Below are 24,516 nucleotides of genomic sequence, written 5' to 3'. Positions count from 1 at the left end.
TGGTGTCTAGGTGAGGAGCCAAACGACAAAGCCCACATGGGCAGGTGGGTCTCTACAGGCACTGCAGCATGTCTGTGCAGTACCTCATCCTTTTGATATCAGCAGCTGGTTGGTTTCAGAGATAATTGGCTATGTTGAAAAAAACCACAAGAGAAGAAAGTTTCTACTTTTAATCACATGAAGCTTAGCAGGATCCTGTGAGCAGAGTAGGCTTCAGCTGCTCTGCCCATGGTTGCCGTAGCCAGTTCAGCTTTGTTAGGATAAGCGCTTGCTACGCCCGTTTGCCCTGAGCTATTTACAGTCTTGGAAAGTGAGTCAATTCCTGTTCTCCTCAGTTGCCTAGCCCCTGTGGCTTCTTACTGGTCATATTTGAAATTATTACTAATTTATTGCTATGCTGGTATTACCTAATCGTGCCACCAGAACTGTCATTTGCTAGGTGCTGTCCCCACATACAGTAAGAGGCTACATGCATCCGTGAGAAGTTAGCCCCATGAGGGGACTGAAGTACCCATCTCTGGGATAAGTTTTCACTGTCCTAAATCCGTTAGGTAATTTAGCAAGGCACTGCAGTCAGCATTCATAACAGCCGCTGTGCTGAGTGAGGGGTGCTCAGCATGGGCAAGCAGTGCTGATGGGAGCACCGTGTCCACAGCTGTCCTTCTCCCAGGCCTGGCCATGTAGCTGCGGCACCAAGAGCAGTTCTGTGGGAGACGTGATTTACACAGTGAACTGGTTCCTGATCTTGGTGGCCAAAGTCATCTTGTTGTGCCTAGGTGACTAGTTCTCTGTCTTCAGTGTGGTTACTCATCACACCTCAGTAGCCAGAGCACTTAGCAGCTAAGGTTTGCTATTACACTTATCCTGGTGGGCCCAGCGGCTCTACACCTGATGGTGAAGCCCTGGGAGGCCAAATCATACATGTAGGCTGAGAGCAGGCATGCCACATAGAAGAAGTTCTAAGCTTGATAGTCGAAGCCATTGTAACTCAAACAGAAGGCGAAGAAAATGTCCACTGTTACTTCTTTTGTAGCCCTGCTGGAGTAGTCATCAAAAAAGGGAAAGCACGGTACTCAGTCACTTCCTCAGCACAACCAGGTTCAGAAGTGCAGCCCTCACACCTCAGCAAACCTTGGTGTAGGGGCAGCACAAGGACTGGTCTTCTCCTCACCTGGAGCGTTGTATGGCCAATAACTCAAGGTTTCGTGGGCCTGTGCCTGTGGGCCACCGATGAGAGCGCCCCGGAAGGAGCAGGTATGGGTGGTCCTAGCCTTCAGCACCTGCTCAATGCAAAGACACCGTGACCAGACCCTTAGCATGGGAAAGTACTAAACAGACTAGCTACCGCACAAGTCTGGGGTGAGGTCTCTCCATGCTGCAGTAGTCAGGCTTTGAGTTAATGTGAAACTGAGGAAGGAGCTAAACCACATTTCCACATGCTGGCTTGTTTTCTGTGAAAGAACAAAGTGCCTCCAGAGCTAGATGGGGTTCTTGTGACCCTTGTTTTCAGTTAGCTTATATTCCTTTGTATGTCTGAGCCGTACAAACATAAAATGTACCATTGTCCTCATTTTGAAAATGGAGAACTGAAGACGACCAGCCACAAGAAGCACAAGACAAAGGGGATTTAGGTGATCTGGATACTGTCCTTCATCTGAAGCATGTATGACTGAAACACACAGGTCTTTAGATTCCTATTGCAATGGGCTAATCTCGTGATCATCTTTCCACTCCAGTTGCATGAATAGATGTACCCTAGCAATACCTCTTTCAGCTATTGCTGGGAGTGCAGTAAATTGTCTTGCAAACATTTCAAGGAGTAATATCATTTTTAGGCTGCATACAAAAATGTTTCTCCATTTCTGGAGTGTTTTGCATGCTGGTGTTTGTTCTTTTAGTCATCTTTCTGTTGCACTGAAGTCCAGTAATAGGTGTTCCTCTTCTCACCCACCAGAAGCTGGAAAGTTCTGTTGTACCTGTGCCATATCAGGAAAGGCCAAGTATGCTTGTGTAGTGCTGGTTGTGCTTCCTGCATGTGCAGTGGATCATTGACTGTGTTCTGATCTGTAGGTTGACTCCTATGATGTGACTGTGGAAGAAGACCTTGGAGAAATTCAGCTAATAAAAATTGAGAAACGAAAATATTGGTACCAGGATGACTGGTACCTTAAGTATGTCACTGTGAAAACGCCAGTGGGTGACTATTTGGAGTTCCCCTGTTACCGTTGGATCACAGATGAAAAAGAGATTGTCCTTCGAGATGGAAGAGGTGAGAGCCGTAAGAAACCTGATTTCCTACAGAACAACCAGAATTCTTCCACCTCTCCTTCCTCTTTCCCTATGTACCTGACAATCTTCTCTCTCATGTGGAGACCCACTGCCAGTCCCCTTCTGCACACTAGGGAACAGACTTTCCGTGCTGACTAGGTCTGCCTTCTGAGCAGTCTGCTGGGCTGGGCACTGGCAGTTCAGTTGCATATTTTGGGAAGCAAGTGCAAGGGAAGTCCTTTTGCTGGCTTGTTACACTGGTCTTGAATTTGAAGGCTGACTCTAATGCCAAATTTTTGTCCGCTCCACGTCTCCATTGCTGGAAGCCCTTTTGATCTAATTGGAATTAGTGACCTGTCTTTGTTTCATACTAAGCCCTAAGTGGCCTATGATTAATTGCCTGTAAGTTGTCTGGGTTTTTTGAGAGTGAAATAAAATCCCAAAGTAGGCTGCTCAGCAGGTGCAAGGACTGACTTGAAACAGCAGCTTCACTTTTCACCCCTTCTCTTTGCATGCTGCCAAGTCCAGGAGAAGACAGGGTGAGATGGATGTTACTGCTGCACATAGGGGTGACCAAATGAGAAGAGTGTTACAGCACTTCTGTGCTCTGTCCGGAGGGGCCTCTTGGACCTGAAACTTGTGTTTTACCTGTCTCTGACTACCTACTTGCTGTGGTCGTGGTTGGGGCAGACATTTGTCACTGATTTGTTCCCCTTTACCTAGGGTAGGTTGGCTGCTGTAGTGATCTGCATCATGAGTGCCTGAAAACAGCTGAAACAATATATGAGGTGGTAGGAAATAAATGCTTATCTTCCCATTAAGTTTTTGGCTACTCCTGGCTGAGGAATTTCGCATTTGAAGCCTTTTGTCCTATAATTGCAACTATGTCAGTTTACTTTTGGTCTCCAGAGGGACCTTCTATTTTTCATAATTTGAGTTATAACAACTGTAACGCTTTTGTGGAAAACACCTTTGTGTGGCTTTCAGAGTATGGTCAGGTAGAGGACAAAAGCAAGTGGAACCCTGGTGTAACTTGAACATAACCAGCTGGTTGCTGTTTGCCATATATATTATCAGTTGTATTACCTCTGTTATTTCCAACTCCAAACCCCAAACGGCTATTTCCATGAAACTCTTGCTGACTTTGTCTGCCTTCCCATTTGTGTATGTAAAGTGGGTCACGTACCTTGCCCTTTCTCTGATCACTAAGGAAGTCTCTGTGCTATTTAATGATATAGTGGTCAGAAGAACACTACCTGGAAACGAAGCCCCACTGGTTTTTCTTTCTGTTCTCATGATGAGATATGATTATCGCCGCAAGCTGACAGGGGAGAGCACAGCTTAAGGAGGGAGGATAGGAGATGTTTCACAGAATCACAGCATGGTAGGGGCTGGAAGGGACCCCTGGAGCTCACCCCGTCCCACCCCCTGCGTGAGCAGGCACACCCGGAGCAGGGGCACAGGGCCGCGTCCAGGCGGGGGGTGAATGTCTCCAGGGAAGGGACCCCACAGCCTCTCTGGGCAGCCTGTGCCCCTGCTCTGGCACCCGCACAGGGAAGGGGTTTTTGCTCATATTTAAGTGGAACTTCCTGTGTTCCAACTTGTGCCCGTGGCCCCTTGGCCTGGCGTTGGGCACCACTGAAAAGAGCCCATCCCCATCCTCCTGACACCTTCCCTTTAGATATTTATAAGCACTGATGAGATTCCCCCCTCAGTCTTCTCTTCTCCAGGCTGAACAGACCCAGGTCTCTCAGCCTTTCCTCACAAGGGAGATGCTCCAGCCCCTGATCACCTTCGTAGCTCTCTGCTGGACTCTCTCCAGTAGTTCCCTGCCTTTCTTCAACTCAGGAGCCCAGAACTGGACACAGTGCTTCAGTTGTGGCCTCACTAGGGCATTTCCTGGAGATGTCTTTTAGCAGAGATCATCAGCTGGAAAAATGTTGTGATTTCTTTTATTGGTGAATATTTCCTTGGACACCAAAATGTAAAATTAATTCCCATCACTCTATTCAGACCATTTAACACTAGATATGCACAGCACATGCCTACACTAGGAATCCAGGTTTTTATATACAGTTGAGACAGGTGTTCCTAGCTTGAGCTAATTGCCCCTTGGCGGCACCAAGTTAGGAGCTTATCTCCTTCCACAGATCCTCTAGGGACCTGTGTTTCTACTCAAGGTACTAAATTGGATCATGTAAGCATGTCCCACAGAAACTTTGTAAAGGTATAGATCAGAAGTTTGAGGGTTTGGAAACTTTGCTCCCCTGCTCAAGACCCGGGCAGTGATAAGTAGAGGAACCTCGTAACGCTGTCTCTTTCTCCTGTTCCACAGCAAAGCTCCCCCGGGATGACAAGACCCAGATCCTCAAGCAGCACAGACGCAAAGAGCTCGAGACCCGTCAAAAAATGTACCGGTGAGTTTCCCATAGCTCCCCAGAAGGTCCAGGGCCTGTGCTCATCAGGTCAGAGTTTGGCAGAGTATGTTCAGATTATCATATTGCTTTAATTACCAGAATGTTCCATAAGAGAAAGCATGTTACCGTTGGCCATATATGTTTTTGGCTTGGATGGAATTCACTGGAAGTGATGATCAGCCTGGTGCAAGTGGCATTAAGAGATACTTGAATCCCAACTAAGCCTATCTGGAAGGCTTAAGTGGGAATTCAGTGATACAGCCTCTGTGTGGGCCCTCTGGCACAGAGTTGTGCTTTCAAGGAAGATTCGAAGGCAGTACAAGCAGTACTCCAGTTTTGGAACCTGATCTGAACCTGTCAGCTTTTACAAGAGATTGTTGGCTGCTGCAGCAAGCTAGTTTTAGTTTTTTCCTGCACCAGGATACGATGGAAGATCTGGCCCTGCTATCATAACACAGTTGTGATACCCATCTTTATACTGTCATAAACATTTCTTCCTAATCAAGGTCACAATGGCAAAGGACTATCTTTTATCAACGGGTAACTCCAGAAGGCATTAGACATTTCCTTTTCCTAGGGACATACTTTCTGTTAAAATAACAACAGTTTCTTGCACTTGCATCTCCTTATCATGAGAGTAAGGATCAGAAGGACAGAGGGTCCATTCAGAATCAATGGACTGGGGCTTGCTGGATGTGTGGTTGACATCATTTGACTAAGAAAGGATCTTGCTTGCAAATTATGGTAGATAGAGCAGAGTAAAATACAGTTCAAAAACAGGTGTGGCACAAAATTTTATTTACGTATGCAAAAAGGAAGGCAAAACCATTTGTAATTCCAGGAAAATAGCTATTTACAATTCAGATGCATCACTGATAACACACAATACAGCCTCTCTGTGGCAGGCAATTTGGAAATAGCATTGAAACAGTATTCTTTACAAATTGCCACCTTTATTTTGAAGTAGAAAGCAGGCATGGTGCAAGAACATACATGGCAGAGAATGCGTGCCATGGCCATTAGGAGATAAGGCTCTTCTGAGGAGCTGAATCAAGACTATCTGCATCTCTTATACAGCCTCCTTTTGGAGGACCCTAAATAAATGTCTGAGTGCTTTTAGCTGCTGTATCTCAGTTCTGCAAAAATGTAGCCCCAAGAATGAGTGTGCATTGGGCAGCTGTGTCTCCGTCCCCTCCCCTCACCATGCATTTGAAGCTACTGCCAATTTCAACCAAGTGTGACAAGTGTTTGTAAACATCACAGATATTAAGTTACTTCAAGTTTTGTGAAGGTAAGTGGCCAAGGAGATGCCTTCCATTGTACTTCAGGAGTCTGTAGGGTACTGGTAGGTATCGATGTGGTATAAGTCACTATTTTTGGCCCAAATGGTTCTCCCACAAATTTGCTTTATAGAATGCAGTCACAGAAGCAGTGTAGGTAAAGGAATGGCACAGCTTTTGTGCTGGTAAGGTTATATGGTTAATCCAACCTCTCTTGTTTTCTCAGCTGGAAGGAGTGGCATCCAGGCTTTCCCCTGAGCATCGATGCCCATTCTCACAGTGATCTGCCTCGTGACATCCAGTTTGACAATGAGAAAGGAGTTGACTTCATTCTGAACTACTCTAAAGCGTAAGTGTTTGTGGAACTTTAGGAGTTTTACAAAATCTCTTTTGGGGCAGGGTAAGGATCTGGTTCCACTGAAATCTCAAAACTGGATTTTTTTCTCCCAGCTAGATCTGCAGTCAAAGTAGGAAAGAATTAAAGGGATTTTTGGTTTTTTTAAAATATCAATATTTTAAGCTTTCACGCTGGGGACTGACTGTCTGCATTCTCATTAGACGCTGTTTTGGCTGTAGATGGGTGGAGAAGGAACGGGTGAAAAGTGTAGGAAGGACTATTGGCACCTGATACCTTAGGCTTTTGACTTAGTTCTCAGAGTCGCCCCCTGCAGATACCTCTCTCTCCTGGCTGTTTGCGATCATTAACCATTTCAGTCACATACAAAGAGATGGTATCAATGCACCCCTGACACCCTCCTAAAGAAAAGCTGTTCTGAGCAGCTCGTCAGTTAACCACATCTGAGTGTAATCTGCTTGAGGCAACAAAGCCACTGTCCACCCACTTGCACGTCTCTTGCCGTTGAAAGAAAAGGAGTCCTGGCCATTGGATGAGCCTGAATAATCAATCTTGCAGAGCTCTTTGAAACAGTACAGGGTTAATGAGGCAAATAGGACCTCTCTGGCCTGTGGGTCCCCTTCTGAGCAATCTCACATTCCCAGGTCACATCAAACTATCTCAGACATCTCACCATACTATCAGAAGGTGGGATACTCTGAGATGAGACAACACTGGTACAAGATCACCTACAATTTCTACATCTGTGATTCTGTTAATATGTTGGTCTCTTTGTATTTTGGAGAGGTGTTCCTCCTGTTATTTGGGTGATCAGATGGAGATTATGTCATCAAGCACAGGTTAGTAAGAACTAGAGGGTTTAATACCCTTACTGAGAAACTTGCAGTTTCTGATAACAGTGAATACTTGCTTATCTGAGGCCATCTGTGCAACTCACGGTGACTGAAACCTTACATGTCAGAGGTGTCTTAGTGTTACATTTATGCAACTGAATTTCACTACCAGCACAGAGTCAACTCCCATGGTTTGTTCCAAGAGAATCTGCCTGCTTGTTTTCTAATTTGGAAAATTGGAAGCTTCAAAGAACACATGTTTTTTTTCTGGCTGTATTAGCTCTGCTGTAAATTTCTCCATCCCTCCTCTCTCCCCCACACTAGGATCTGTTTTTCACAATGGAATGATGCTTTGTAACATGAGCAATTTTTTTTTTTAGTAGAATAAATCTCCACCAGGTGTGCACAGGGTGATGGGTGTGTTTCTGCAGCACATATGGCCAGGGGACTTAGACCTTTCCGAGCTAATTGGAATAAGGCAGCAGAATAGCTTTTAAGACCAGGAGCCTCTAGCTTTCTATCTTTTGCAAACGAAGATATTAGGAGAATGATGGAACAGATCACAGAGTGTGTGTTCTTGTAACTTTTTAATGCAATACAAGCTGTTACACCAAGGAGTTAGATTAATGGTACGAAAGACAGAGGGATCTTCCTGCCCCCCAAGTTTACCCAATGGCACATGTATTTCCTCAACTTTATAGCTATGTTTAGACTTCCAAAGAACCAAGTCTCTCATCTTTAATATGAGCCAGAGGTTGAGGTCCCTTCTCACCTCATGAAATACCTTACTCCTCAAGCAGCCCTTTAGTATTCAGCGGATTCTTAAAGTTTTAAGAAGTTTTAAAGATTCTGGGGCATTGACCATAGGTCCTTGGAAAACCCTAGACTCTGCTGTTCGTGTTCCAGACAGATATTAGAAGCCAGCCCTGCAGGGGCCTTTTAGTCAGCAGATAGTGAACCTGATAATGGCCATCAGAAATAGTTATTTGGAAAAATGAATTTTAAAAAGACAAGTAAAATAAACCAAGAAAACTGTGGAAGTTTACATAGCGTTGTTTAAAAAGCAAGTCAAGTTTTTGATAAGGCCAGAAGAGATCATTCTTGATCTGTAGCCAGGACTTCAATACAATGCAGGCCAGATTACCACAGCCAGGCTCTAATTCTTAGTTTATCTTCCCTCTGTGTGCAAACTGATAAGTTAAATTATCAATTTGAATTTATCAAATTATCAAATTTGATAATTTCACTTTCTTTACCTCCCAGAAAGTGCTGGGAGGAGACCCCATGCATACCTGTGATGTGCTCTGAGATTCAAATGGGTGGGACAATAGTACAGCCTGTTCACCCTGAAAGAGAGCCAGGGGTACGGCCACCCTGAAAAAGGGAAAAACCCATCATAGTTGTTGTGTTGTGGTGGTGTGAATAAACCTGTGGCAAAACCAAGAAGGGTTTCCAAGCAAGGGAAGCAAGAAAACACTGTACAGCTCTTCCCTTGACCCACCTTCAAGAAACAGTCTAGCTCAGAAAAGGCAAGGAATAACTCCTTTAAGGAAAGAGGAGAGATGTGAAAATATACAAATCCCATGCAAGGTCACTGGGATCTTCTCTTGTTATCCCAGCAATGGCATGGTGTTCCAAACTTTTAAAAATCCTGTGTTTTCCAAGAGCCGATGCTTCTAGCATGGTGTTAGCCAGTGCAAAACAGCTGTTTCCCAGTTCCTGTAGGTGATCGGAGTGTTACAGGAGCAACAGCATCCGAAAGCCAGAGATAGACCAGTTTTCCTTTAGACATAACCGATTTGGAGGCTACCTTCCCCTTCTAGCAATCCCATCCTGCCGGTCTGTAGCGTGTTGTCAGACATCCTGGCTCTCAGCCAAGTGAAACTTGCAAACAATTCAACAGAGTGTGGGGACATGTATTTTTGCCATAGGCTGTAAGGGCACCTCCCCGTGAAGCAGGAACCTGAAACTTTGTCGCAGATAGCCAGCCATTCTGGAGAATGGTATGTCAGGCGCGAAGAGACCTCTGGAGAGGTCATCTCCTGTCCCAGGCTAGAGAGTTGCCTGAGTTTTACTTCCCAACATGCCTCCAGGCACCTCTTAACCTTGACAGCCATCTACAGCAGCAGAAACAGTCCATGCGACATGCTCCCCATCTGGGCTCAGTGTGGAAACAGCTCCTTTGTCTGGGTTATGGCCATGCTGGTCTAGAGCCCTCCTCCACATCATAGAATCATGGAATCATTAAGGTTGGAAAGACGTCTAAGATCATCAGGTGCAACCATCAACCCAACACCCCCAGGCCTCCTAAACCATGCACTGAGGTGCCACGTCTACATGTTGTTTGAACCCCCCCAGGGATGGTGACTCCCCCACCTCTCTGGGCAGCCTGTGCCAGGGCCTGACCGCTCTCGCAGGAAAGAAATTTTTTCTAATATCCAATCTAAACCTCCTCTGACGCAGCTTGAAGCCATTACCACTTGCTGCTTTTCCAGGCTTTTGGTCCTCTTCAGCCACTTCTAATCCAGTTCTTTTCAAGGTGCCTCAGTCTTCTAAGCTTACTGATTATAAATCCACCTTCCCGGGATTATTCCCGCCTCAGATTCTGCTTGGGAGGATTTCCTGTGACACTGAACTTTCTTTACTCTGTTATCGGCCCTGCTTATCTCTGTGTGATGGGTGTGCTTTTCTTTGCACATTTGCAGTGTTAATGGAAAGCCAACTTTCTTTTTCAAATTCATTATTTGCTTTCTAGTCAAAATAAATTGTTTCAATTTAATAACAACAGTTTACCATTTATGTAACAATTTAGGATTTGTCATCTCGTACATGGTGAACTCGCTTGACTCTGTTGTAGGCAGAATACTTTGGTGAAGGAGCACTTTAAGTCAGATGTTTCTGGCTCCAAGTCCCCCGTGCTCATGTGATGTCTGCAACCAAGTGGCTTGGTTCCTGAGGTTAGAGATGAACATCAGATCTAACTAAGAGCTCAAATAAATAGAAAGCTCTCAAAAACTCAGACCTCATGCTGCAGGGATCCAGTCTGACCTTGCTTACGTAGATCCTTACAGGAGGTGTGGACTAGATGATCCCTGAGGTCCCTTCCAACCTGTGATTCTGTGATTCTCTGTTTAGGAATACTGGCTGGACTGATCCTGGGTGGTTTGTTCTGACTTTGTGCAAGCCACTCAATCTCTTTGTGTCACCATACCCCTCTCTGAACTGGTGCTAATAATGATCTTGGCACTCTCGGCTGATGCTAACTACTGACGATGTGTGAAGCACTGTGTTTTTTGACTATAGTTTTTATATGACATGGTTCTTAGAGCACTGCCATTGTAGGCTTCCGAGAACAACTCTAGAATGGAGTCCAGTAAATGCAATAGTAGGGACTGGGCCCTTGAGATGCCTTTCGGGCTTGTGTGTAAATGTACAACTAACAAATTTAATTCTGTAGGGTGTTCAATCTCCTGTTGTGAAAAATTTATTGTGTGTAGGTTTATAAAAGGGTGGGAAAGAACAGGGAAGGGTATTGAGGAAGCTGGAGATTATCTTTTTCAGAGATGTTTTGTTTTGTTTTACTTTTAGGATGGAGAACCTTTATGTCAACCGTTTCATGCACATGTTCCAGTCCTCCTGGAGTGATTTTGCAGACTTTGAGAGGATCTTTGTCAGAATCAGCAACACAATATCTGGTTGGTTTATCAGCGTTTGCTCATATTTGCGTCCCAGAATGACTAATTAGTTGTTTTGTACCTATATGATTAGGGCAGAAGTGGCTGACCCGCTTTTCTGCTCTCCCATGGTTTTTCATAAATAAACTGAAATCTTAGACTGCTGATCACACCAGCAGCCTGCAAGACCAAAAAGCGAAGTTATGATCTCACACAAACTAAAGTTACAGGGAATTGCTGAGGGACCTTGTCTGTTCTGGGCTATACTGGAGGTCAGGCCAGTTGGGTATCACAGTCCCTTTTGGCTTTTAGAGCTGTATTTTCAGATATGTGCAAGTCCAGTCGGACAAATTTGCATAAATATTTCACATCTAAACCTAGAGATAGCTTAGCGGGAGTGCTTTTCAGAGCATATTAGCTGTTGAGGCATTTTTGAAAGTTTGGTCGTGTGTGTCGCACTTCAGCCACCTAAATACACGGAGAATCTCCAAAGAGGCACGTTTGGAAATGTTGTCCGCTAAAGGCAAGTATGAGGGATGACCCCTCTTGCCTCTTACACAGACCAGATCAAAGGCCGTGGCCTAACATCCCAGCCATGCGCTCGGTCGTGGCTGCACTGCTGCTAACAGCCCCAGCTTCTCAACCCTGTCCCAACACGGGGAGGGTACCGCTGCCTCAGTTCTGCTGTCGTAGCCTCACCTGTGGCTTCCCCCAGTCATTTCTTGTGGGCCATTTGTGACAATGATACCGGGCAGTTCGAATGCTATTTCAGTGGTGAATTTTTCCCAACCCGGGTAATTTTGACAGAACTCATTTCAGGCATGAAAGCCTGTGCTGCTAGGCCAAAAGATCTGGGAATGGGTTGTAAAGAGCTGGGAATGACCTGGGAGCTGTACCTTTTTCACCCAGTCCTGCTTGCAGCCAGGGTGGGCCATCAGACCACAGCCCGAGGAACTGTGGTTCTTACTGGAAATTAGTGTCTAGGCCTGAAAAGGCATGTGGCATTTATCCAAAATGTCATCTCTCTTCAAAAATGTGTCAGAATTAGTTGTGCATACTGCATTAAATGTCCTGCTTGCCATTTCATGCTCACATCTTCTAATTAGAAGACAAAAATCCCTCTAAAAGTGAGAGTTTCACTTTTGTATTCAGGGCCATTCAGTTTCTGCAGTCTCTCTTCTACTGTTAAAAACTCCATTGATGTAGTATTAACATATCAAAGACAAAATACTTCTTTTCTTTAACCCTTTTCAGTATGGAAATCCTAGCAGTTATTTGAAAACCCAGTAAACAGAATTGCGGACAGACATGGATTTTTAAGTTCATGGTGTCATTTCTGTAAAGCAGGGCTGGGAAGCCTTTTGATTTGTGAGACAGACCCAACCCTCTGCTATCAGCCGTGGTTCCTTTATTTTACTTTATTTTACTGTATTATTGGATATAATAGATACACAGGTACTATAGATTGGTTAGCCTGTGCCTCCTCACATGTGTGTGAATAGCCTGTTCAGACTCTGCAAAGGAAAATACGTTTCCCTCCTGCTCTGAAGTTTTGCTTCTCTTCGGGCTGCCTGAGGACCAGTTAACAGAAGTGAGTAATTTCTGTGGCCTCATTATAAAATAAAGCACACAAGGTGGCCAGAGCTATTAAAAACTAATTACAGCAATTTGATACATTTAATAAGATTGTTTCCTGAAGTACTTTTAACACAAGAACTAGATATGAGCTACAATTGATTTCACTGATAACATTTCTATACTCATGAGGAAAGCTCCAATTCTGTGAGTTTTAAACGTTAAGCATCGGTCTCAGTTACTTTAATACAACTCTGGATCTGCTTATTTGCAAGCCTTGGCAGAAACAGGGGTAATGGAGAAGGTAGTTCAAGGCATTTTTCAGTCATGCGGTTTCTGTCCAAGGTGATGAGTCATTTTTCACTTGGCGTAGACTTCAGATACAGGTCCAAACTCATCATGCAAATGGAAAAGATTATGTAAAAGTAAGCTTTAAGTAAACTGAACTTTTTTCCACTCTGTTAGAAAGCATTGTGAGTTTTGAGACTTTTTTTTTATTATTATCACTGCATTCCTTCAGGCCTATCTTTTTCATCCTTTCACCCTTTGTAGAAAAATAAATTGCTTTCAGAAGTTCTGCCTCATCTGAAAATAGGCAGTAGTGGAAAGCTTTACTTGCTTCATTTTTCCCCTGAAGACATCAATGGGATTTTTCATTATTAATGAATAACGATTTTTTCTGACTCTGAACTTGTAGGCTGAACAGAAAACTGCAGTCGTAGAAAACATCCAGTAGTGCTACATAGGTGATAGTAAGGAGATGGAGTGCCTGAAACTAGCATTTCCTTAAGAAGAGGTATTGATCTGGATTTATATTAGCAACTGAAAGATAGAGGGGAAAAAAACAAACAAGACAATCGGTAAGCAGTTTTACTAAGAAGCCCAAAATGAAAACGCTTCCCCACGGTACCCCTTACCCAGCTCCAGCTACGAGAACTGCTCTAGCCACTGCTGTTCTTTCCCTGCCCTCATTGCTCTGTACTTCCCTTCTGCCTGCGCTGTCTTTTTTGGACTCATCCCTCTGTACTGCATACCCTGAGAATTGAAAGAGTGAGTTTTAAAAATATCATGGAAGACCTGAGAAGGTGCTCTGCAGATGGAGAGAGTATTTTTCATAGGAGCAGAATATTTTACTCCTCATTGCCTCTGTACATGGAGAAACAAATTATTATCAATTTAATTCTTCTCAAAGTGAAAAGCAGATATTCCATTGTCCATTTAACTTAAGTGATTTTTCTAAAAATTCTACGGCAGCTTTTGAATAATTTTCTTGCTACTTTCTTTAGTCAAAGTTGCAGTACTTTATAACAAAGGTGAGGAGGAAGGGAGGAATCCTGCAATGCAGTAGGGTATTGATGCAGTGCAGACAGTGATGCTGCAGGCTTGTTTTTCCTTTAGAATATGTGATGCAGCACTGGAAGGAAGATTTTATGTTTGGCTACCAGTTCCTGAATGGATGCAATCCTGTGCTGATCCGGAGATGCACAGAGATACCCAAGAAGTTGCCTGTGACTACAGATATGGTAGAATGCAGTCTGGAGAGGAACCTGACCTTGGAGGAGGAAGTGAAGGTAGGCCTCTGCATGAAGTTGGACTTCGTCTGTTCCTTCTCATATCCTCTAATGTCCAAATCCTGGTCTAACTGCCTTCAGCCACATCTCCTCTCTTCAGGCTGTAAGGCTGGTCATGGCAAAGCTAGTTGCTCTGCAGACTGGCAAACACTTCACGGTTTTCTCCTGCTATCTGGGAGCTGCAGACCACGCCTCCAGGTCCAGTTAAAGAGATGTCAGGAGGTGAAGGGTCCTTTTTTTCAGTGGTTTAATCTGAAAGGTTAGGGATTGACCAGCTGCCTCAGAAGGACAAAGGGCCTCTCCCTCTGCTGGTAGGGTCTTACCCTCTTGTCACCCGCAGAGTTCTTCTAACATGCTGAAGAAGGGTTGGCAAGGGTGGTGCCTTGCTTCTGTTTGTACAATGAGCACAGGGGTCTCTTCAGCTGCCAGTGTGAAACTTGTCTGCATCCTAGTGTCACTGCATGAATGCCAAGTACTTAGTTGCTCTTTGAAAGGCTCGCTAGCAGGCTCAGCTTGTGACTTGTGAGTCAGGCAGTTTGTGTAAAGGTGCTTGCTCTCTCAACGGCATCATCCCTGAGCCACCATGAGCAAGGGCAGGCCGGTGGCCGCTGGTAACCACAAGGCACAAGCTAGCCTCTTGCAGATATTTTCCAGCCTTTGTTCCGAGCCTTGCTGCCTGCACTCCATTAAAACACACCATGATTTTTGTTTCTTTTTCCCTTCCCCCAGCAAGGAAACATTTTCATTGTGGACTATGAGCTGCTGGATGGTGTGGATGCCAACAAAACAGACCCCTGCACAATACAGTACTTGGCTGCACCCATCTGTCTGCTGTATAAGAATCTGGAGAATAAAATTGTACCCATTGCAATCCAGGTGGGCTTATTGTCAGGGTCTTGAAAGGGACACATTGCTTGTTGTCTCATCTTAGACATGAATGCCTTGGGATTTTGTATTCCTTTCGTATCTTTCAGCTTGGTCAAAAGCCTGGGCCGGACAATCCCATATTCCTTCCTTCAGATGCCACATATGACTGGCTGCTAGCTAAAATTTGGGTGCGCTCGTCTGATTTCCACATCCACCAGACAGTGACCCATCTCTTACGGACACACTTGGTCTCGGAGGTGTTCAGCATAGCTATGTTCCGGCAGCTGCCTGCTGTGCATCCCCTCTTCAAGGTTGGTTCTTGCATGAAGGGATTTATGTGGGTCAAGGAGGTTACCACATTATCTCGATAAACCAAAAGGAAGTCGTGGTGGTAGCTCAGCTGAGATAGCTTGGCTAGCTGCACAGCAAAACAACATACAGCTAGCCGCCCGGACTCCGGGATGTCAAACTTTACACCTGGTTGCTGTTGAATTCAGTCAGAGAATTTTCCTTCTTTCATTGTTTGTCCCATTTCACAGCTCTTGGTGCCACACATGCGGTTCACAATAGCCATCAATACCAAAGCCCGAGAACAGCTTATCTGTGAATGTGGCCTTTTTGACAAGGTAAGTAATCCCCTTTGCAAATCTTCATTATTCTGTATGTGTTTTCATCCTTTAACCATCACACATTGCCTTGCTTCTTGACCTTTCTACTGAAGGGCAAACATAACTAATTTCACCTGAGAAACTGGCACACAGAACTGATGCCTTAAGTTAACTCATTTCTTGTTACCCTAAAGATGGTGTCTTTTACCTCTGAAGAGCCAATTCAGAACTGGCCAATGTCAATAATGAGTCAATATCTCACTTCCTCATAACTCATGTGGCTTTGGGATATGAGTGTAAGAGTGCAAGGCAACATAATGTGCACGTACACACCTGCACATATAGCTGCACAGTTAAGTCCCCAATTTCTTTTAAGTACTCAGTTATTCATCTTGGAGAAGGGTGGAGAGGAAAAGAATTTGTGATTACAAAAGGAAATTCGCATCACAGAGAAAGACTTGCAGGTAAGAGAGATTTCTAAGCCTGCAAATACTGGGTGTAGGATCTGGACTGTCTTGTTGAAGTGCCATAAAGAGCAGATCTGCTAGGATTAAAACTCAGCTTCATCTGAGTCAGTGAAAAATAGCTGTTTATCATGGACTGTGGCACAGCTCTTGGGTCAAATATGAACATCTAAACCTGACTGCGCTGGTACTTAACATGTACCCAGCTCTTCCTCTCTTGGCTCCACCAGAAACGACATGCTGCATCTAGGAATCACAACAGGTTGGCATGCAGCAGTCCCTGCAACAACTTGCTAGAACAACTGGGAAGTCTGGGGAGGTTTCAGAAGTCTATTCAGAAAGAGAGAATACCAGCTGCTGTGAATCTGGAAAACCAGTCTCGGCACAAAGGGCATACGAACATAATCTCATATGTCATAATCTTCATATGATATGAACATAATCTGCCGTTCCCATCTTGCCATTCTTCCTGCAGGCAAATGCTACAGGTGGAGGAGGACATGTACAAATGGTGCAGAAAGCGATGAAGGATTTGACTTACAGCTCCCTCTGCTTCCCTGAGGAGATCAAAGCCAAAGGGATGGACAGCAAAGAGGATATCCCTTACTACTACTACCGGGATGATGGCATTAAAGTCTGGGAGGCTATAAAGAGGTAAGAGACTGTAGTTCTAGAAATGACTAATAAAGTCACTGTCACAGAGACACAACTTCATTTTCTCTCTGCTCACTTTACTTTTCATCACAGCCTTGTGAACAGCACCTGGGCTGTTTAGTCACACAGAGCCTTTTCCATGCAGCATGTCTCACCTGAGGAAAAATAAATAGTCAAGCAAGCACTCACTCTTGGAAAACTGTTAATTTGTGCTTTTTTCAGCCCTGTTTTCTTGCATTCTGTATTTCAGAGGCCCCTTTATCAGTACGTACTCTTCTCTAGGATTTCACAGAATTTAGTGAGTGGAATTTAGCCCTGCAAAGGGAATGTAATTACTTTTTTTTTTTTTAAGCTATACACAAACCAAGAGAGAGCCCAGCTCTCTGAGCCAGCCACGTGTGCTCATTAAGGTTCTTGTGGAGTAGAAATGTAAGCTTGGTCTGTATGAGAGAGTTCTGTTAAGAAACCACATAAATTAGGTGTTAACTGATTCGAGCAAAACCTTTTTTAAAATGCCTTAAAATTGCGAGGCCCAAGTTTTGTCAGAAAGGCCAGCAATTCTGAGTCAGGAGAGGTACTGCAAGGCTGCTCTACCATACAAACACGGCTCCTTTTCAAGTATGAAACGCTGCCTCAGAATGTAGTGAATCATATGGTTTTTATTCTACAGTGGCATGTCATTTAACAAACAACATATTTTTGCGTGGCATAAGTTGCTTGCTAAATACGCAGCTGTTTCTGGTCACATGGCTTTTGAAAAGCATGCTCATTAAAATCAGATCTTTTGTGTACACCAAGTAGGGGGTTTATAATGTAAGGATAATGTTTAAAGTGTTGGGTACATATTTGCCTCCTGCATATTCTCTGTGTTTTGGTGTGGTGTTATCTTGCAGTATTTCCTGCAATTGTTAGTGCCCATTCGAGAGAAAAGGAAGTTATAACATTTTTGTTTTTCTTTTTTTGACGTAGTCTGGTTCTTGTCCTTCTCTTTCCTGTGTTTTCTTTGCTGACTAAGGTATGCCTTTTTAAACACCAGATCGTAATTAGTCACCTTGATTGAGTCTGAATGTTTGTAGGTGTTAACCTAGCTGGAGGAGGACATTATACTACCTCAGACTTGGCTGAGACATTCTTCGTAAGTGAATAATTTGGCCTATTATAAAAGGTGTGGGCAGTGCCCTTTTGAGTGCATGACATCCTGACCCATGAACCAATGGTTGTGCATCTATCTAGACACCATGAATCTCATATGCTCTGCAGGGGTGTCAGTCTCCACTCCTTTGATGAAATAACTTCTATCGCAAGCATTGCTTAACCTGTGGAAGGTGGGGTAGACTTAATAAAGCTGATATATAGCTGTTCCTGTAGAAACACTGAGGGTCACACGGCAAATTTTTGAACACCTCCTCTATTTTATTTATGACCTAACTGCAGGTAAACATTCCAACCCAAAAGGCCTCATCCACACTTCATATACAAATTTGTATTTATTTGTATGGCAGGAGGTAAAAAATACTGCCTCTGTGTAAGAGAAGGGTTACCTTCTGTGTGTACTGGGCACAGGTGCCAGGTGATGGAGGCAGAGCTCATGCAGGGCATCTTTATCACTGCAGGATTTTTCTTTTCCTTTGGCTTCCTCTGGAAGCCAAAATTACTTCAACTCTTGGTGTTCATACAGTTGTTTGCCTACCTCAATAACAACTCTTGATTTGGTTGGCTAATATAAACCACACTGACAGATTTGTAAAGGTCTCCAAATTACAATAAATTTATAGCTTATTAGGGGATAAATCAGTATTGGATAACAATTCTTGATCCCATCAGTCAGCATCTGCAGGCAAATGTTTCACCCTATGGGTTGTTGTGAAAATATTTAGCAAGAGATTATAGGTACCTGCAGAGCTAATAAAATATCTCAGCATAGCTCCGTTAACCAGTGTCATGGTGTAACCCCAGCTGGCAGCTGAACACTACAGAGCTGCTCACTCCCTCCCCCCACGAGGGGATGAGGGAGAGAATCGGAAGGGTAAAAGTGAGAAAACTCATGGGTTGAGATAAAGACAGTTTAACAGGTAAAGCAAAAGCCGCGCAGACGAGCAAAGCAAAAGGAATTCATTCACTCCTTCCCACGGGCAGGCAGGAGCCCAGCCATCTCCAGGGAAGCAGGGCTCCATCACGCGTAACGGTGACTTGGGAAGACAAACGCTGTGACTCTGAACATCTCCCCCTTCCTTCCTTCTTCTTCCCCCAGCTCTATATGCTGAGCACGATGCCATATGGTGTGGGACATCCCTGGGGTCAGTTGGGGTCAGCTGTCCCCTCCCAGCCCCTTGTGCACCCCCAGCCCACTCGCTGGTGGGGTGGGTGAGAGGCAGAAAAGGCCTTGGCCCTGTGTAAGCCCTGCTCAGCAATAACGAAAACATCCCTGTGTTACCAACACCGATTCCAGCACAAATCCAAATCACAGCCCCATACTAGCTACTATGAAGAAAATTAACTGTATCCCAGCCAAAACCAGCACAACCAGTCATTCAGTCATGAGATGCAAATCTGCAGGAAATCAGGCTTTCCTATTTTCATTGCTTTCAGAACTCTCTCTGTTATCTTAGTGTTTTAAGAGCCTTTCTTTCTGAGGTGAATTAGCCTGGGAAGCTTGCCTAGAAGGAGGGATTTTGAGAAGAGAAACTGAACACAGTGAAGATGTCCACTGTATGCAGAAGGTGTAGGAAAAAGGTCTAGATGTCTCCTCCCCATGAGTTTTCTGTGCCCCTCTGCCCCCAGCTTTGGCGTGTGCCACTTGGGTTCTGTGAAAAGGATATGCAGTAGGAGGGGATCAACTACTTGAATGGTATCCAGGGACAGCTTTGGAGTATCCCACCTACAGGGGATGGTGCCGGTATCCCTTGCTTCCAGTGTGAGGGCCATGTGGATATGCCAGAGGGTGCCTGTATTAGGTGAAGAAAAGGATGTAGATGTGAGGGCAGAGGTCTGGGCAGGAGCAGAACCTCAAGTAAGAGAATATAGTGCACAGGACTGTTGAGGGGATGCAGTGTAGTCAAACATCTTTTTATTGTGAGAGGAAGTGATGCTGCAGTCAGAAATGAATTAAAGTTGCCTCTGGGCATTCCCACTGCTTGTGGAAAGGAGGTTGGAGGGTGTTGAGACCCGCTCTTGCCCTTTTGCTTTCCCTATGTAGTGTCTGCCGCCTCTGCGAGGTCAGTTGAAGATCTTCAGGGACCAGCAGGCTTTTCTTCTCCTTTTCATTTTGTCTTGTTCATTTGTTCCTGCATCCGCAGTTTTGCAGAGGATGTCATTCACATCTACTATGAGAGCGACGAGGTGGTGTGTGAGGACGTGGAGCTCCAGGCCTTTGTCAAAGATATTTACGTCTATGGGATGAGGGGCGTGAAGGCCTCAGGTAAGGTGTGATGGCCCAGCCAGGTCTGCAGCTTGTCGGGTCCCTGATAGCATTGCTGACAGCAGTGCTGCATGCACAGCATGCCTTGAACTGCTGGAGACCCTCTCCCTTCTTGGCCCAAAGATGCTCAGTTTTATGGATGAGAGCCTGGGTCAGGCCCGCCCTCCCTCAGGAGACAGCTCCTTCCATTGCCGCAGATTCTCACCATGAGCTTGGGCAACTTGTGTAATCTCTCTGGACACTGAGGATTGCGCCTTTGATCTTGTCGACTCACGCTTTAAGCTTCAGGAGAGGGGCTGTCTGTGATGTTGGAACCACCGGGCAGACTGACCAAAATCACAAGGAGCAGCGACACCCCCTTGAATCCTCTCCTTCAAACCTTGCACTAAATAAGAACAAGGAAGGCCTGGAAGTGTTCACGGTCATGTTGCGTGGTGTTTAGGCAGCCTGATCTGTGGTGAAAGATGTCCCTGCCCATGGCAGGGGGTGTTGGACTAGATAACCTTTAGATGACTTTCCAGCCCAAACCACTCTATGGTTTTGCTGCACTTCACATTTGTTCAACATCTGTGTCATCACTGAGCTGTTCTGCTCTCTTCAAGAGAAGATACTTATAATTATTTCCAAGCAATATTTTCCTTTGCTCTGTCTTCTCGCACTGCCTCTCATCTCTTGCAAACCATTACTTGGCTGTGGGTGCTCTCACCCCTAACACGGCTCTATTCTCCCACCTGGGTTAATGCTCTCCTGCCTTTCCCTAAATATGTTTTTTTTTCTTCCCCTTAAATTTTGTCCAAGCAGGTTTTCAGGAATTTATACAGATGGGTGGGGATTCTTCATACTTTCCGGACTGATTTACATCTGGAAACACCTGTTGGCCACTGATCTGGAGCAAATGGCTTTGGCATTGCATGCACACGTTTGTGTGTGAGACCTCCAGGCAAAACTGTGATGTTTCCACTCATTACCAGTATGCGCTGGTGTATAACAGCCTCCTGGGCTTTACCTGCCTGAGCAAGCAAAGGATTGGGGACACCTATTTGCTATCATTTTTATTTGTCTAGTTGTCTCTTAGGAAAAGCTTAGAAATGGCCTGCTAGTAGGAACTTCATGCTTGACTTAAGCATCTTGATATGGGACAAGTACTGAACCTTTCCAGGGCTACAGCTGGGGTGGGACACTACAAGCACCACTGGTGACAGGACTGCCACTACCATTGGGAAACCTGCCAGGCCTGCAGCATCCCTGTCTGCACTGCTGCCACTCCAAGGGCTGGGGCAGAGGGCAACGGGAGTTGGCTGGGTCTGTAAAGAACGGAAGGAGGATAAACGGGGGAGGCTGTTGCACCCAGAGCTGCCCCTCCAGTCTCCGTTCCCGCCCTGGGAGGGCTGCTCTGACTGGGAGCATGCCAGGTCCCTTTAAAGATGAGGACAGTGTGCAGGACACAGGAGGGGATGGTGCATCCGCTCCTCTTTGGGCTTGGTGGCTGGCCAGAGCTACCATGTACCTCTTCCCCCTCTCAGGTTGAGTTCACATCTGCATCGGGTTGGTGGTGGAGATGTGAAGCGGCTGGCACAGGCAGCCTGAGCGTGGGCAGCTCGCCCCAGGGCACTGACAGGTCTCTAGGTATCCTGGGCCCTGTGGTCCCATTGGGCTGGGACAGGGAGTACAGCACAGGACTGTGGTATAGTGGGGATAGGAGAGATACAGGCTCAGGGGTGCTTTGGTAGGAAATTATTTCCCTAGTTCTGCTATTCCCTCCTTTCTTTATATAGTTCCATTTGATTATTCCCTTCAAAGACAGCTTGATGCAACTATTTCTGTTCCTCATTCTGTTGTTTCCCTTTCAGAAGTTCTCATTTCCACACTTCCCGTTCCAGTAAATAAGCTCTCCCCGCGCTCTTCCTCGCAGTGCACCTGATCGCTGAGCCTCAGACCTTTATAAATACAAACACATGGTCATTTGCTCCTTGGCATAAACCTTCCCTGATTGCACTGCAGACTGGAGAAAAAGGGAGCATGAAGCCCCTGCCCTGTGGACTCTCTGGGTTCCTTGCTGCAGGGTAGGTAGGGTGAGGGGACTGGGATATGGTATTTTTAAAAGGGGTAGTTATACTTTGCCTTTCCTTTAAGGAGTGCCACCTCCTTTGCAGGCAGCGGTGATGCCTCACAAACCTGTCTGAGGTAAGGCAGGATCACTGTTTTTGTGGCCGGACAGCCAAGAGGAGAATGCCCTGCTCTTCAGCGACCACTGCACAGTCCTCAGACTCATGCCTTTTGAGTAGCTGATGACTACTGGGTAACTGGGTTACTTAAGCTTTTCTTCTCCCTCGTTTAGGATTTCCTAAGATGATCAGGACGCGAGAGAAGCTAGCAGAGTATCTCACAGTGGTAATATTCACCACATCGGCCCAGCATGCATCTGTGAATTTTGGTCAGGTAGGAATTTCTGAGAAGACTGTTCTTCTTTCTGGGCTGGGAGATGCGTCTCCCAGGGCAAGACCCAAGAAGTGTTTGTTAGTAGATGTACAGACTTTACATTACTCTTTCTGGTCAAAATGACTACAGAGCCATCTGCGAATCGCCATGAAGCACGTGGAAACTGAATTATTTTGGAAGCTGAGAAAAGTATTTTGAGTCCTAAATACGTACCAAAGCTCCAATTTAGAGGTTCTAGCTTGTATATTTTAGTTTTAGTGATTTTATTATGGGGAACAATTTTTTTAAGCATTTAAATGTGTTGTTAAGACCCCTTTCAGACATGCTGAAGGGTTCAGGTGCACAGTCTAGCTACCGTGCCCTCCAGACACCACACGAACTGCCTGGATATGTGCTGATAGTCCGTGGCACATTCTGCAGTGAAACACAGGGTTATGCTCAGTGGCTTTGCTTTGCGCTTGCTGCGGGCGCATCCACGGGTAGGTGCCGTGGATTGCTGGTGTAAGCTGCCCTCGTTTGGCAGGGTGCCCGTGCCGAAGCAGCATACAACCCGCTTTCTGATGTGGCTTAGGGAACGCGTGCAGCACAGCTCCGTGCTGTGACGGCAGTTCACGTATCTGCAGACGCCATCTGTCTTTGAGTCAGTGCCGCCGGCTGTTTCCAACAGCTCAGTCCCAGCAGTGCAGAGATCTGCCTGGCCTAATGGAGCATTTACCAAGGGTCCTGAGTTAGCCAGGTGACAGCTGCCCTGCACATCTGCAGGACCTCCACTTCAGCTTTCTGCTGCCTCACAGACAAGCCTGGGACAGGAGTCCAGGTCATTAGATACCTAGGCACTCAACTCCCACTGGCATACATAGAAATTTGAAGCAGTACATCTGTGAGGACCTAGGCTTTGGTCACATATGGTCAAGTTTTCAAAAGCACCAATGTGCTTAATATTCCCAATGCATGGAAAGGGCGTTGCTGCTCACTTCTCGAGTTTGCAAGGCAATTGGCAACTTTGAGCTTCCTCTGTGATATTTAATGTGACACATACCGATAGCCTGTGTTATCCCTGCCTGCCTTTTACGACATATATCTACCCTGAAACTATAATAACAACCTGCCTTTCAAATGCCGTTTCTTCCAACATCAAGGCATTTTGGAAAGCAGATTTCACAGCCAGAAACAAATCTCTTTGTCAGGCTGTATTGCACTGAGCTTCTTCACTGGGTGGGTGGTCAGTCACTGGAACAGACTCCCCAGGGAAGTGGTAATGGTGGCAAGCCTGTCAGAGTTCAAGAGGTGTCCGAACAATGCTCTTAGTCGTATGGTTTAGTTTTAGTTAGTCCTGTGAGGAACAGGGACTTGGACTCGATGACTTTCATGGGTCCCTTCCAACCTGAGATATTCTGTGATTCTATGGGCTTTTTCTTGGCACATGTTCTGGCTTCAGGCATGAGTGATCTCACAGGTAAGCAGGGAGACCATCTTTCCTATGGTAGTTATTCCCAAATACATCTCACATCACTCTCCATGCTGACCCTCCTGTCCACCCCTGCAGCTCAGGAGCCCTAGAGCAGGTCTAGAGCCAGGTGTCAAATGAACCCACGCTATTCCTGTGCCACATCCATGACCAGGGACCTCTGCAACTGTTCACTTCTAACTGTCATTACAAGTGTTTGAGACATCTCCCAACCTCCCCCTCAGGAAATCCTGTCCAAGTACCACTAAGAAACCATCTCTTGATATTGCCCAGGCTGCCAGGGTTTAGCAGAGAGCCTTCAGAGACTGCGAGGGGCAAATTGGCATGCAGAGGGTATTCAGCCCATCAGCAAAAGGGTTTTAAGCCTTGGGGGAATATGGCAGAGAGAGAGGGCTGAGAGTAAGAGGCGGTGGCTATGCACTGGAGAGAAAAGGTTGAGCACACAGCTGAAATGGCTGGCCAGAGGATATGTATGAAGGTAATGAAAAAGTGCTTGGAAAAGAAAGAATTACGGTACGTCTCAGTATTGCCACATCTCAGATGGTGGCAAAACTCGGGGTCAAGATGAGACATCACCATCCTACATCACTGAAGCAGGCCAGAAGTGATTCTGGGTTCCCAGTCT

At 45.5% G+C, this 24,516-nt stretch overlaps 1 protein-coding gene across 1 annotated transcript in view; it reads left to right on the top strand.

Annotated features, from left to right (window-relative positions):
• ALOX5 (arachidonate 5-lipoxygenase) overlaps nucleotides 1-24,516 on the top strand; it is a 33,812-nt gene that overhangs the window by 6,000 nt on the left and 3,296 nt on the right. The window contains exons 2-12 of the mRNA XM_075107646.1: nucleotides 2,071-2,269; nucleotides 4,604-4,685; nucleotides 6,192-6,314; nucleotides 10,742-10,848; nucleotides 13,801-13,973; nucleotides 14,703-14,849; nucleotides 14,948-15,151; nucleotides 15,380-15,466; nucleotides 16,388-16,566; nucleotides 19,863-19,984; nucleotides 22,323-22,423. Of these exons, the coding sequence (XP_074963747.1) occupies nucleotides 2,071-2,269; nucleotides 4,604-4,685; nucleotides 6,192-6,314; nucleotides 10,742-10,848; nucleotides 13,801-13,973; nucleotides 14,703-14,849; nucleotides 14,948-15,151; nucleotides 15,380-15,466; nucleotides 16,388-16,566; nucleotides 19,863-19,984; nucleotides 22,323-22,423 (1,524 nt within the window). The remainder of the gene's footprint in view (nucleotides 1-2,070; nucleotides 2,270-4,603; nucleotides 4,686-6,191; nucleotides 6,315-10,741; nucleotides 10,849-13,800; nucleotides 13,974-14,702; nucleotides 14,850-14,947; nucleotides 15,152-15,379; nucleotides 15,467-16,387; nucleotides 16,567-19,862; nucleotides 19,985-22,322; nucleotides 22,424-24,516) is intronic.

Source organism: Phalacrocorax aristotelis, chromosome 12 (genome assembly GCF_949628215.1).
Source record: "Phalacrocorax aristotelis chromosome 12, bGulAri2.1, whole genome shotgun sequence".
NCBI lineage: Eukaryota > Metazoa > Chordata > Aves > Suliformes > Phalacrocoracidae > Phalacrocorax > Phalacrocorax aristotelis.
Note: the sequence above shows the minus strand (reverse complement) of the source record. Positions and strands in the feature narration are given on the sequence as shown.